The 13,150-nt window shown below is 39.3% G+C and overlaps 1 protein-coding gene across 1 annotated transcript in view; it reads left to right on the top strand.

Annotated features, from left to right (window-relative positions):
* Window positions 1-13,150, top strand: part of CFAP43 (cilia and flagella associated protein 43) — a 111,501-nt gene that overhangs the window by 86,216 nt on the left and 12,135 nt on the right. The window contains exons 28-32 of the mRNA XM_029932533.1: window positions 5,827-5,946; window positions 8,214-8,321; window positions 10,004-10,090; window positions 11,009-11,097; window positions 12,668-12,881. Of these exons, the coding sequence (XP_029788393.1) occupies window positions 5,827-5,946; window positions 8,214-8,321; window positions 10,004-10,090; window positions 11,009-11,097; window positions 12,668-12,881 (618 nt within the window). The remainder of the gene's footprint in view (window positions 1-5,826; window positions 5,947-8,213; window positions 8,322-10,003; window positions 10,091-11,008; window positions 11,098-12,667; window positions 12,882-13,150) is intronic.

Below are 13,150 nucleotides of genomic sequence, written 5' to 3'. Positions count from 1 at the left end.
CTTTAAACTTATTGTTAACCTGTTCCCGCTTTTATTCATGGCAGTCCTCTAACAGTGCCCTAACATTTCATCCTAAGGTAGGATTTACCAAAAAGCCAAAATGAGAAATCTTAAATGCAGTAAAAATTTCAAGGTGTTGGGGATTAGAGATGCCTAAGGTGGTGGCATTTGTTGCATGGTCTTGTATTGTGAAATTAGTCTACTGCCTACATCCTTACCTCCCTGCTCCTTGGTCATACTCAATGGGTAAAAGCCAGCCTTGATGAAGGCCAGTACTTGGCCTTCTCTGTACCTACACCTACTGACTGGTTTCCCTCTAATGGCCTTAATCTTTATTGGGTCCTTAGAGCTGTTCACTGACACTATTCCAATTTTCTCCTAGCTTAGTCCACATCACCTGGGGGATCTTGTCAAAAATGCAGATTCAAATCTATCATTCTGAGGAAATGGGAGATCCTGAGCTTTCTAACAAGTAACCTGGTGGTACAGCTGCTGCTGGTCGGAGGACTGTGCTTTAAGTAGCAAGATCCTAGAGGACCACTTCACACATTCTTCCCTGTCTTCAAACTTCCAACACCTGACCCCTTCAATGCACTCTTACCTTATTTTCTATTTCACTTGGAGGAGAGAAGCAACTAGAAGAGATTTCCCTTACTCTTCCACCACCACATCTATCCTCTACCTGCATTAGAATCCATAGACTCTTCTTGCCTTTCTGTTTCTTACAGATGAAATGGCTTTCCATCTGCCCAAGTTGGTCCTTCATTTGTACACCTGATCCTATACCATCTTACCATTCAACGTCATTATGCCCACAGTTTGTCCCTTTTTCCTGCATCAGTTTTCCCCTTTGGCATAGACACGTGATATAATATTATACAATGGATACATCTGTCATATTTTAGAAAAGAAAAAGAAAAAAGAATCCTTTGAAGAGGATTCTGGAATTCTATGATCTTTGTGACTTTTGGGTTAGTCTGAATATACTTCAAAATAAGTTAAAAGGAAAAAATAGTTCTCTGGACCCCACTTTCCTCTCAATGCACTGCTCAGTATCTCCTCAACCCCCTCTAGAAAAACCTGTGTTAATTGTCTCCAGTTTCTCTTCTCTTGATCTTTTAGAAAAGCCTTTGTATTATGGAAAATATCAAATATGTGAAAGAGGAGAGAGAATAGTATAATGACCCCCCCATCCAGCTTCAACAATTATCAGTTCATGGAAAATCTTATTTCGTTTTATGCCTCCACCAATTTTCCTAACACCAGATTATTTTTTTGCCAATTTTTATTTTAGAATTATTCAAATTTACAGAAATGTTACATGAGTAGTACCATCTCTATATACCATATGCCTATATTAATAGTACACCCATATACCATATATCTAGTATACCCGTATCACATACCTATACCCTCCAATTTGTAATATTGCCACATCCTTTTTTATATTTTTCTCCTGTATTATATATATGTATATATGATATCAAAACTTTATACTATTACCTCCAGTTTCTTTTTTTTTAATTTTTTAACATTTTTTCATTTTTGAGAGAGAGAGAGGGTGTGAGTGGGGGGAAGGGACAGGGAGAGAAGGACACACAGAATCCAAAGAAGGCTCCAGGCTCTGAGCTGTGAGCACATCGGGTTCTTCTTCTCTTCTCTCTTTTCCTAATTTAGTATTTAGGAAAATATTTGTCCTTTCTCAGCACAAACTTTAATTCCCCAAATATAAATGTATTTGCACAGTCCTACAATATGCATAAAATACCTCTACAAAAGGCAAAACTTCTTGGTAGGTTTTAAGATTTCCTTGCACCTCTTTTTGTTCTTAGGTAATATCCCACTGAGGGTGGACCACCTGCACATTATATTCAGAATTTATTTGGATGAATCCTCTTTTTCCCTTCTGTGTGGACATTGTCATATCAATTTGATATAAAGTTCTTCATGTAGGGCTATTCTTACTTCAGGGGGAAGAGGCCAGTGTGTCTTCTGATTTCATGATTCTCTTTGTTTCTGCGGAACTCTTAATCTTTACGCCTGCCTTCCTTCTTTCCTTTCATCCCAAGTCTCCAGGAGACACCTCCCTCTTCCACTCTGCCTCCTTCTCCCCAGAAGCAGCACTGCCTGACACTGCACCTCAAGTCCCTTCTTTATGATTTGCCAGGGGCTCCTTTTTGTGCACCTTGACAATTCCCAAGTAATCCAAACAGCATCTTCTCTTACCTGATTTATGGCATCCATTTCTCTGCTCTCCCCCTGCCCCGATGTGTACCCTTGCTGTTTTCTCTCCCACCACTCTCCCTGTTTTTAAGTGTGTCTACTGCACCAGCTCCACAGACCTCCTCGATGCTCCTCAAAGATCCCCAGCGAGCTCTTGACTCCCACACCCATGGCTCATTCTTGCCATGGAAACTTGCCATGCTGTGGCCATTGCCTGGGCTGCTCTTGCCCCTTTTAGCCACATGGCTTGCTCTCTCAACTCTTTTGGGTCTATACTCAGCCATCAGCTCATCTCCCTACATAACATGGCAGACTTCCTCCCCATTAGTCCCACTCTTTCCCCGCCCCCCGCTCCGGTGTTCTTCATGGTGCTTGTCCCCACCTGGCCTACTTCCCCTGCACTCGTGTATGCGTTACCCGCCTCTCCCACTAGAGTGTACTGTGAGGGGAAAGGGCTGGTTTGTTTTGCTTTTTACTATATTCCAAGTTTTGAGAACTATGCTTGACCTGCAAGAAGCACTCAATAAATATTAATTGAGTAAATGGATAAATTTATGGATACTTATTATGTGCCAGGCACAATCCTAGGGCCTGGGGATTCACAGATGAAAGGCTACCGCCTTCACCCTCAAGAGCCTATCGTCTGGCCAACTACAACAATACCGTGTTACGTTGCAGGCCACGTGTTTGTCCAGGGCTGGGGAAATTCTTGGTCTCATGGATTCTGCACTGTTCATCAGCACCCTCCTCTTTCGTCTCCCACCTCCCATCTCCCTGCTTCTCATTTCTCAGCATCGATGCAGACATTTTTAGTTAAAATTAGATTTTCCCAAGGATGTTTGAAGAAAAGTGACACCCAATTCTTTAACAAATACTCCCTTTGCTTCCCACTGTGGGCTGGGCGCTGGGTCAGATCCCAGGGGACGCTTGCTGACTAGATAGACACAGCTTTTGCTGCTCACAGTGCTTACTGTCTCGCAGGGGAGGGAGTTACATGTTAATTGGACATTCACAAAATAGTTATTTAGCTACAATGTGATAAATCAGCACAGACAAGTCCAGGTGCCATCTATGACAGTAAACACAGAGACACTTAGATTAGGATCACTGCTGTTCACCAGGTCCCCTTTACAGGCTCATTCCTTCACTGCTATGAATGCTGTGGATAAAGGCCCAGACCCCAGACCTCTGGCACCTTGCCCTTGGCTCATCAAGGGGGCATCCTTGTTGTACCACACAAGGTTATGCAGAACAGCCTATGATTGACTGATGACTTGGGGATGCAAAAGTCTAGCTTCCTTGACCTAAGGGCACATCGTTGCTCAGCTTCCACCCCTTCCTTGCTGCTTCCCTTCCTTCCATTTTACAGTTGTCTCTGAAAAAGCACTGTCTCCAAAAAGCACATCCACTGGAATCCTGTTTCAGGCTTTGCTTCTAAGGCTCAAGATAGTACCCAAGATGGGACCCCAAGGCAGGCTTACTGGAGAAAGTGGCTTTTGTGCTCACAGTAGAAGAATGAGAAAAAAATGACAGGTTGAAGAGCAGGGAAACGAGATCAGACAGATGGAAGAGCACATGAGAAGGGCCTGCAGTGAAAAGAATGTGGAGCATTTGACACACAGAGCTAAAGGTCATTCTGACATTCGAAAAAGTTCCCTTCTGTCCAGAGAGAGGGGTGGGGTGGGACCCTTGGCCTGTCTGGTCTTGGCAGGCTGAACCTTTCACCGTTTGCCATGTGATGGTGTTTCCATTGTCCAGGGATACATGGCCTTCATATACAGCCATGGGCCCATAATCCGTGGGATCTTTCCATTCCAATGAATGTGTCATAAATTATGATAAGCAAACTGGCCCTGACGTGTGCTTTTCCTGTATTTGGTTTTTTTTTTTAATATATCCTCATTGCTTCATTAGCTTAATTTGGGTGGTGTTTTTCCTCATGTCAAGGGCCTCTATGCATCTTGCTAAACTGTCTCCATCACCTTCCCAGAATTAGTCTCTCACTTCAACAAACCAGCATAGATAGAACTTAGCTTTTTAAGGTAGACTTAAAATAATGTATTATTACCATCATAGTAATAATTTATTCAAGTAAGAATTATCAGTGGATGCTAAAATTGGTGGATTAAAGTTTGATAAGGAGCAAGATTTTTACATTGTTTCTAAGTATCTTCCCACAAACTGATTACAAATGGAGAAACAGTAACTGTACAATACAGACAGTACTTGCCCAGTTAACATCACCAGTAATGAAACAAACCAACATCGTGTCTCCTCATGCAGTGTCCTGAGGAGGGTGCGACATGACTTATGTGGTGTTCCTGCTAGAAAGGTGTAATCTGGTCTGCACATGAGAAAACATCAGACAGACCTGAACTGAATGACAGTCCCCAAAATGACTCACCTGTATTTGAGTGTCTGCAGCTTATTCTCAAATGGTTGAGGAAAAGATAGCGATAGGGAGAGAGAAAGAGAGAGAAAGGGACTGAGCAAGTGATGAAACAAATGGGGCAGAATATTAGCATTTGATTAATTTGGTAAAAAGTATATGGGGGATTCTTTGTACTATTCTTGTAATTTTTCTGTAAACAAAGTTATATCAAAAAATTTTAAGTTACAAAAACATTTAAAGATAAATATTATTTGTAATGTTATGTCTAGGATTGAACTACAGATACTGTTTTCTTTAAAAATATAATTTTAGGAGCGCCTGGGTAGCTCAGTCAGTTAAACGCCTGAATCTGGATTTTTGGCTCAGGTCATGATCTCACAGTTCGTGAGACTGTGCCCTGCGTCAGACTCTGTGGTGACAGCATGGAGTCTGCTTGGGATTCTGTCTCTCCTTCTCTCTCTCTGCCCCCTCCCTACTCACTCCCTCTTGCATGCTCTCGCTCTCTCTCTCAAAATAAATAAGTAAACATAAAAAATATTGAGGGCACTTGTTGAGGTGAGGACTGGGTGTTATATGTAAGTGATGAATCACAGGAAACTGCTCCCAAAACAGCGCACTGTATACACTGTATGTTAGCTAACTTGACAACAAATTATATTTTGAAAAGTAAATAAATTCACCAAACTGATATTTTCCATGAAAAAAATATATATAATTTTATAGCTTTCTTTTTACCTACAGTTGCTTAGTTCTAAGTCTTTCTCTGTCTCTACCTCTTTATCTATATACTCACTCCTTATTTCCTTAAAATCTAAAAAATTCCATGAAGATATATCATGCCTTTAAAAAAATTCAAGATTTTTAAGGGTCATATTGTGTGCCTAGAAATCTCTGTCTTATATTGACTTAGAATTTTCCAGAAAGATTTGTTGTAATTTGTTTAACTGGGCCTTATCTCTGCCTGCATCATTAGCGATGACCAGTTATTTCTTTTCTTTTTTTCTCCAGTGTAATCTTTTTAAAGCAAATATCTCGTACTCACAGTATATTAAACAGATCCAAGGGGAACATCTCTGGTTGAAGAGAGTGGAAGGCCCAGAGCACTTCAGAAGGCCCTCCGCCTACCTGTCCCTGGCAGCAAAATGTGAACACCACTTCCTTGCAGCATTTGATGTTCCTAAACATTAACTTTGCTGTTGATTTCCTTTCAGTCATTAGAAGCAGAAATGAAGAAAATTCAAAATTCCATTCAAGAAAGCACACAGAATTTTGACGAATATTTGAAAAGACTCTTTGAAAGGAGGGTAAAGGCAGAGATAGTTGTCAACCAGGTAAATAAATCTTTACTTACAGGACCTTTTCTTTTAATGTTTATTTATTTATTTTTGAGAGCTGGAGAGAGCAGGAGCAGAACACGGCCAGAGAGAGAAGGGAAGACAGAGAATGCAAAGCAGGCCCCAAACTGTCAGTGCAGAACAAGACACAGGGCTCGAATTCACTAACCATGAGGTTATGACCTGAGCCTAAGTCAGATGCTTATCCAGCTGAGCCACCCAGAGGCCCCATGACTTTTGTTTTAAGGAGCCTCCGGAGCCTCTCTTTGTTCTTAGGAAAAAGACCAACACCCTTCCTGCTCATGTGGGTCTGGTTCCTGCTCCAGCCTCACCTCTGCAACTCTCCCCCTCACTGGCCACACTCCCTTCTTTGGTGCCTTGAGCACACCAGTGTGCCCATTCCTCCCAGCTCTGACCTGTATCTACTCATCTGTCAGGTTCCAATTTACAAGTCAGTTCCTTAGATTAGGTTAGAGCATCCTGGTATATGCTCTCTTCTTTTACTTTCTATTGCTTATTGCAACTGAATTTTAATCTATATGAAATTACTTTTTAATGCTCCAAAAACTACAAGTTCCATGAAGTCTATCTTGTTCATTCCTGTATCTCCAGCAACTAGCAAAGGGTTGGGTTCATGCTATATGTTAAATGAATGAGTAATCCACCTGCCCCGAAAGATCCAATGAAAAACCTGGCTTAATTTGATTCAGCAGTAAGAATATAAATGAAGTATGCAGTAACTAGAAACAAGAAGGTCAAGGGGTGAAGCCTATAAATTCTAAGGGAAAATTGTTCCTCGCATTAGATTCTATACTGCCCAAACTATCATTTGAGTGTTAAGAGGAGAATAATGATATTTTGAGAAATACAAGATCTTTAAATTTTATCTGTGTCTCTGAGGGCAAGAGGGTCAACCAAAAAAGATGAAGGAAGATAAGGGAACCTCCAGGAGGATGTCTCTATCCTTAGGGTCCCAACAGGAATGGTACACTGAAGGAGTTACAGTGAAGAGAGTTTAATGCAGGGACTCTTTACTGAAGTATGGGCAGGGTTAAGGGAAACAGCAAGGAATGGTGAAGAGACTAGAAACAGTGGGAAGCCAATAACATCTCTAAATCTAGAGAAGCAAGGAAAGGAAACTACTACCACTATCAGCAAGACCTGTAGCCTTGAGAGAGTGACTGCTCCTGGGGAGGCATGGCCACAGACAGTGAACATAAACACTGGCCCCACAGGGAGGGAGTGTGTATATGGTAGTTGGATTGGGGGGGGGGGGAATTGGGAATGAATGTTCCAGCACTAGTCATAAGAACAGCATTGGTCATAATGGCCAAAAAGTAGAAACAATCCAAATGTCCAACAACTACATACAGGTAAAAATATGGTTTATCCATATAATGGAATATTATTTGGCAATGACAAGTACTCAGACATGCTACAACATGGATGAAACTTGACTTAACAAGAAATGAGTGAATTGTATGAAATATATATTAATAAAGCTATTATTTTTAAAAGATATGTTTAGAACATCTTTTCATGCTAAATAATGAGGAAACTATCAAAGACTACCAGGTGATATCCAAAGGGCTCAGGAGCCAATTTTAAAAGCTCCCCTAAAGAGAATAATTTAAAATTCAATAATGATTATCATTGCAATGAACTGAAACCCACCAAAGTTGTTTAAATTCACGAGTTTGTGGTATTTTAAAAAGAAAAATGCCTATTGTTCACCTTCAGAGGATAACAACCAATTCATTATCTAAAAACTGATGGAAAAAAAGTGTCATTTAAAAAATTGTCACGTGAAAAAAATCTCTTATAATCCACAGATTCCCTTCCATCCCTTTCCTTTCCTCACAGTTATTTGTAGTTTTACCTAATCTGAGTTTTGCTAACTGCATACTTCCAGTGAGTTCATCAGTATTATTCATCTCACGTACTTCCTGAAAACTGGCAGCTCTATTTCTTGAACTGTGTGGTGATTGCAAAGGTGTTTTACCTTTATAACAACTCAAACTGTACATTGTTTTGTGTATTCTTTCTGTGTATATATATTTCACCTTACAGTGAGAAGATGGAAAAGGTGAAATAACTAAGTAGTTAGTACAACTGTCAATATTCCCTTTTTCTTAAAAAGAATTTCTCTTATTTATATGTCATAAAGCTGCTTGATGAGTGCCAAGTCTGTGGCCCTCAGTAGAAAATCAGTTCTCAAATAGAAGTAGTAATCATCTTCCCCACCTTTTAAAATATTTCTACAGGAGGAATTGAAAATAAATAACCTTGTTTTTTCTTTGCTGTTGGATGAAGAAATAAGTTCCAGAGAAGCATTCCTAAACAACTACCTTATAAGGAAGCAGGAGGAGAAAGTAAGAACAGAATCTGACCCCCTGAGTACAACAAGAGGTCACACACCTCAACCCTTCCCTCCTTGCGCCTCCCTCTCAGCTGTGTGTCAGGGACGTTGCTTCAGGGTCCAGTGAAAGCGCCCGCTCTAGTCTCTTCATGAAGTTATGTGATTCCACATCTGTAACCATTTAGTCAAAGAACTGTGTAACTTTCATATGACATGATTTATAAAATGAGACAATAGAGCTTCATGGTCGGAAGGATCCACTTCTAACTACTGACTGGCTGTGGGACTTTGGATGAGATATAGACCCTTTTAAGCTATTTGCAAGCTCTTCTCTGGGAGTATTGTTTTCTCTGGATCATTTGGAACCCTGTGTTATACTAAACATGTAAGTAACAGGTTAGCTTATAGAATGAAAAGCTGTCATTTTCTGAAAAACTCTGATAAATAGGGGCATGAGTAGATATGTTTTATTAATGAGACAATGCAAAATGCTTGTCACATAATAATTTTCAGAAGACACCAGCTTTTATTAGTATCAATACAGGACATTTATGTATAATTTAAGGTATCATATATGACATATGAACTTAGTTTTTGCTAATAGTCTATTAAATATCATATGTAAAGCATCTTCTAAATTTTTAAAAAATATTTATTTATTTTTGAGAGAGAGAGACAGAGTGCAAGCAGGGGAGGGGCAGAGAGAGAGAGGGAGACACAGAATCCAAAGCAAACTTTAGGCTCTGAGCTGTCAACACAGAGCCCGACGTAGGGCTCAAACTCATGAATGTGAGATCATGACCTGACCCAAAGTCGGAGGCTTCACTGACTGAGCCACCCAGACACCCCTATAAAGCACCTTCTAAATGCAACCCTCCTCATAACAACCCTGCAGTGTACTGGATTTCTTTCATAGTTGAGGAGAGCTGGTAACATGCCTAAGTTACCCATTAGAATGTAACATAGAAGGAATTGGAACTGTGGAAATAAATGAAGACCATCTAGATAAACTAAGCAAACTATTCATTCAGAGCTTGGTATAGTAAGAGCTCAGCCTCCATTTCTTGTGTTTGGCAAATACTCAAAAGCAGGTGGGGGGATGAGAAAGCTTTAGAGCACCCTGATTAGAAGTTGTTGCATGGAGAAGTCAGCAGCAAGTTAATTAGAAGACAGGCAACCTATGTGATTAATTTGGGGAGCATATTTGTCTTTCCCTGTTTAGTCCTAAACTGAAAATGGCGGCAAAGGAAAGTTGAAAGTTACTGACCAAGTCCTGGCAGTGAGGTTGATCGCTGCTGAGGATATGGTTTAGCTTCCTGGCTAGTTGCTACAGGGATTGTGGATCAGAGACCTATTTGTATATATAGTCTGGCCATTGTCTGTTTGCATATTCAGTCTCTCAGAAGCCAGATCCATGTGAATCTCAAGACTGTGCTATTCCATCATCCATACCTCCTTAAGTCACTTAACACACTCACATGCAGGCCTGGCTATACTTAGAAACAGGTGATTAGATGTTTGTTATTTCAAAATCTCCAACTGATTTACTTTCTTCTACAAATCTTATCTGTAATGGATATTCCACTGACACATTTAACTTTTACTAGGAAATTTCTTGTTACTTTTAATATCCCCAATATTTTTGTTTATCCTGAAAAACTGAATTCCAATTGCCTATTCTTGATGTTATTACAGAACCAGACTTCAGAGGCCATCCAGAAAGCCAAAGAAGACCTTGATGCGTACAAGGAACACTATGACAACCTGTTGGCAGAAGACAAAGTGAGAGCCATTCTCTTACCCACTTACCAATGTAGTAGAGTTGCTGCCTAGATTTGGGGAAGTTTAAAGGGGATGTAACTTAATTTCCTCATAGATTTTTCTCCTACTGTAATTCTCAGTGAACTTCATTCTGTGCCATTGTATATTTCTGATAATCACTTATAAAATATCTCTGGTTTAAACATGTTCTTGTACGAAAAAAAAAAAGAGAGAGAGATCATCAGACTTTAGAGCTTCTGAAACTTTAAGTTGCAGTCCCCGTCAGTTGGTCATGAACTCAAGAGACAGATGCCTAACTGACTGAGCCACCCAGGCGCCCCTGACCAGTGGTTTTGTAATGGAAAAGAACAGGATAGAAAAACATAAAGAATAGAACAGAATAGAGTAGAATACCTTGCATGTTTTACTGGTAAATATTATTTTGTGAAATTTTAGTTCTGAATGATTTCTAGAACTTTACATGAAGTAGTATTTATAATTCACTGAGGTACTTCTGATTCAAAATAAATCTTTGAGCAATCCTTGCATAGTGAGTGGTCACCCTCACTTTAACAAATCTACTTTATACACCAAATTTTCATAGATTAAAAAAATTTTTTTTCATGTTTACTTATTTTCAAGAGACAGAGAGACAGAGTCTGAGCAGGGGAGGGGCAGAGAGAGAGGGAGACACAGAATCCGATGCAGGCTCCAGGCTCTGAGCTGTCAGCACAGAGCCTGATGTGGGGCTGAAACCCATAAACTGCGAGATCATGACCTGAGCTGAAGTTGTATGCTTAACTAACTGAGCCATCAGGCACCCCCAAATTTTCATAGATTTAAAAAATCAAAGTGATACAACCCTATATTTTGAATAGCATATTCAACAAAGAAAAGACAACAGAGTTGCAATCCCAGCAATGATATGTCTGTCCTTAGGTTTTGGATCGCAGCTTCAAAAAAGAATTCTCTGAAATTCCCAGTCATCAGGTGGATATACTCTACAAACTTTTTAAACGCCGACCAAGGTTTGTTTCTTCTTTGCTATCATGTTTCTGAGAAATAAAGTTTGTAATTGAAGAGGAATATTATTATATTTTGGCTTTTTCAATCCCTATTAGATGGAAATATTCAGTATAACATCTTTTATGTGAAAATGTTCAAGTGTCTTTAAGATAACTCTGGGTTTAAGATTATTTTTACATCTTAAGGTAACAATGAAGAATAATGATTTTGTTATCCAAAAAGTATCTAGGTAAGCACTGTGCTATTTTACTTCATGAAAGTAATTCCTCTTAAGTTATAGATGGCATACAGATTTATAGTTTTCCCCAAGATATGTTCCAGCAAATAAAGACCTTGTGGTATGAATTGGAATTACATGTAAAAATCTTCAGGACAGAATAAGTTTTGGGGAAACACTAGGTTAAAAGAAAAAGGTTAAACAGTTTTCTTTACTGACTAACTTCTCAAAACTTGTTTTTGACCTTTGGATCTCCAATTATGAAAAATAGAATAAGCAGAGTCTTCCAAACTTATTTGGCACTCAGAGCATTTTATGTAATGGTGTTTAAGACAGAGTTTGAAAAATGCCAGTATATATGATTGAAAATAACCATTATCATAAAGAGTTCTAAAATACCTGGTTTTTATACTGAGAGGAGCATTAGAATTACATTTCACAGATTTCCAAATTTTTACAATTTCCACAGTAATCCATAGAAATCCACAGATTTCCATAATTTTCAATCAAATGTAAACTAGAAACCATGGAATTTGTTATAAAGGGATAGGCTCATTTATGTCTGAGATACAAAATCATTCTCTCACTCTTAACAAGTTACATGCATGCAACCCTGGGGAATTCAACCTAGAACATGCCTCATATCTTGGTTTCCCTATTTTTAAAGGAGTGAGTCATGGTAAGTCTTGTGAAAAAAGAAGGAAGACTTCATACATATTGGGAGGCAGCAGTGGAGAAATTGTAAGATTTATTGTCAGACAGAATTAGCTTTAAATCCTAATTCTACCATCTATCAGACCTGTGGTCTTAGGCCAACAGCTTCTCTCAGACTTTCCTCATCTAGAGAAAGAAGATAACATTAGCAATTTCACAGCATATTGTAAAGCATCTTGATAGTGAGTGGCTGGTACAAACCTCTGTATCTCTCTTCCCATCCTAGCTACAGCCCAGGGAAACAAAATTAATATATTAACATATATTTTAAAAGATGCTTCTCCAGTTGAGTTTATATCTGAAATATTCCAGGCAAGAGGATATGTGGGACATAACTAGGGAATATCCACACTCCTCTTGGGATAGACTTCTTCAGTGCAGGTAAAGCTGCCAGTGCTGACAACAGTTAGGAACATCAGCAGTCCTGCCAAGTAGGCCAGACCATGTCTGGTCACCATGGGAGTATGCAAGAAGGTCAAAGTGGGTGCTTTTCTCTTTGGAATAGTCCCACCCACCAGCCTCCAAATGCCAAAATAAAGTGTCTTTCAACGTCATACTGATACTAAGGGTTGTATAATTTAACAGTGATTTCTTGTGTGTGAGAATGTGAAAGACTGATGGGTTTTTATTGGTAATACCAGGATTCACAAACAGAAAATTCACTCAGATACATCCAGTATTGTGCCTTTTGGAGAGCGATCAGAATCTGGGAAATTGAATAAGGATGCCTTTGCCCAGTTAATGAAAGCCATGGATGACTTGGACAATATTAGTAACATGCCAGAAAGCTTGGACCCCTTGGTCTGGGATCATTTCTGCAGAACCAGACGAGCAAAAGTGGAAAATGAACAGAAAGTATATAATAACATTTTATTCCATTTTCATTTCATTTCATTTAGTGTGCTAATATATATACTTTATAGTGATCATTGCTTCCAGAAATGCTAATTATTTAGGTTTTCCTGCTAGGATAGTAGTTAGTAATGTTAGTGATAATAATGAGATAAAATATTAACCTTGGTGTAGTATTAAGGGCTAAGTAAAGGCTTGTATTGTAGGCCCACACTGCCCAAAAGGTGGCCACTAGCCCCGTGGGGTTATTGTTTACTTGGAATAATGTGGCC

Source organism: Suricata suricatta, chromosome 2 (genome assembly GCF_006229205.1).
Source record: "Suricata suricatta isolate VVHF042 chromosome 2, meerkat_22Aug2017_6uvM2_HiC, whole genome shotgun sequence".
NCBI classification, from domain to species: Eukaryota; Metazoa; Chordata; class Mammalia; order Carnivora; family Herpestidae; genus Suricata; species Suricata suricatta.
The sequence above is the reverse complement of the archived record's forward strand: the minus strand, read 5'-3'. Positions and strand labels throughout refer to the sequence as shown.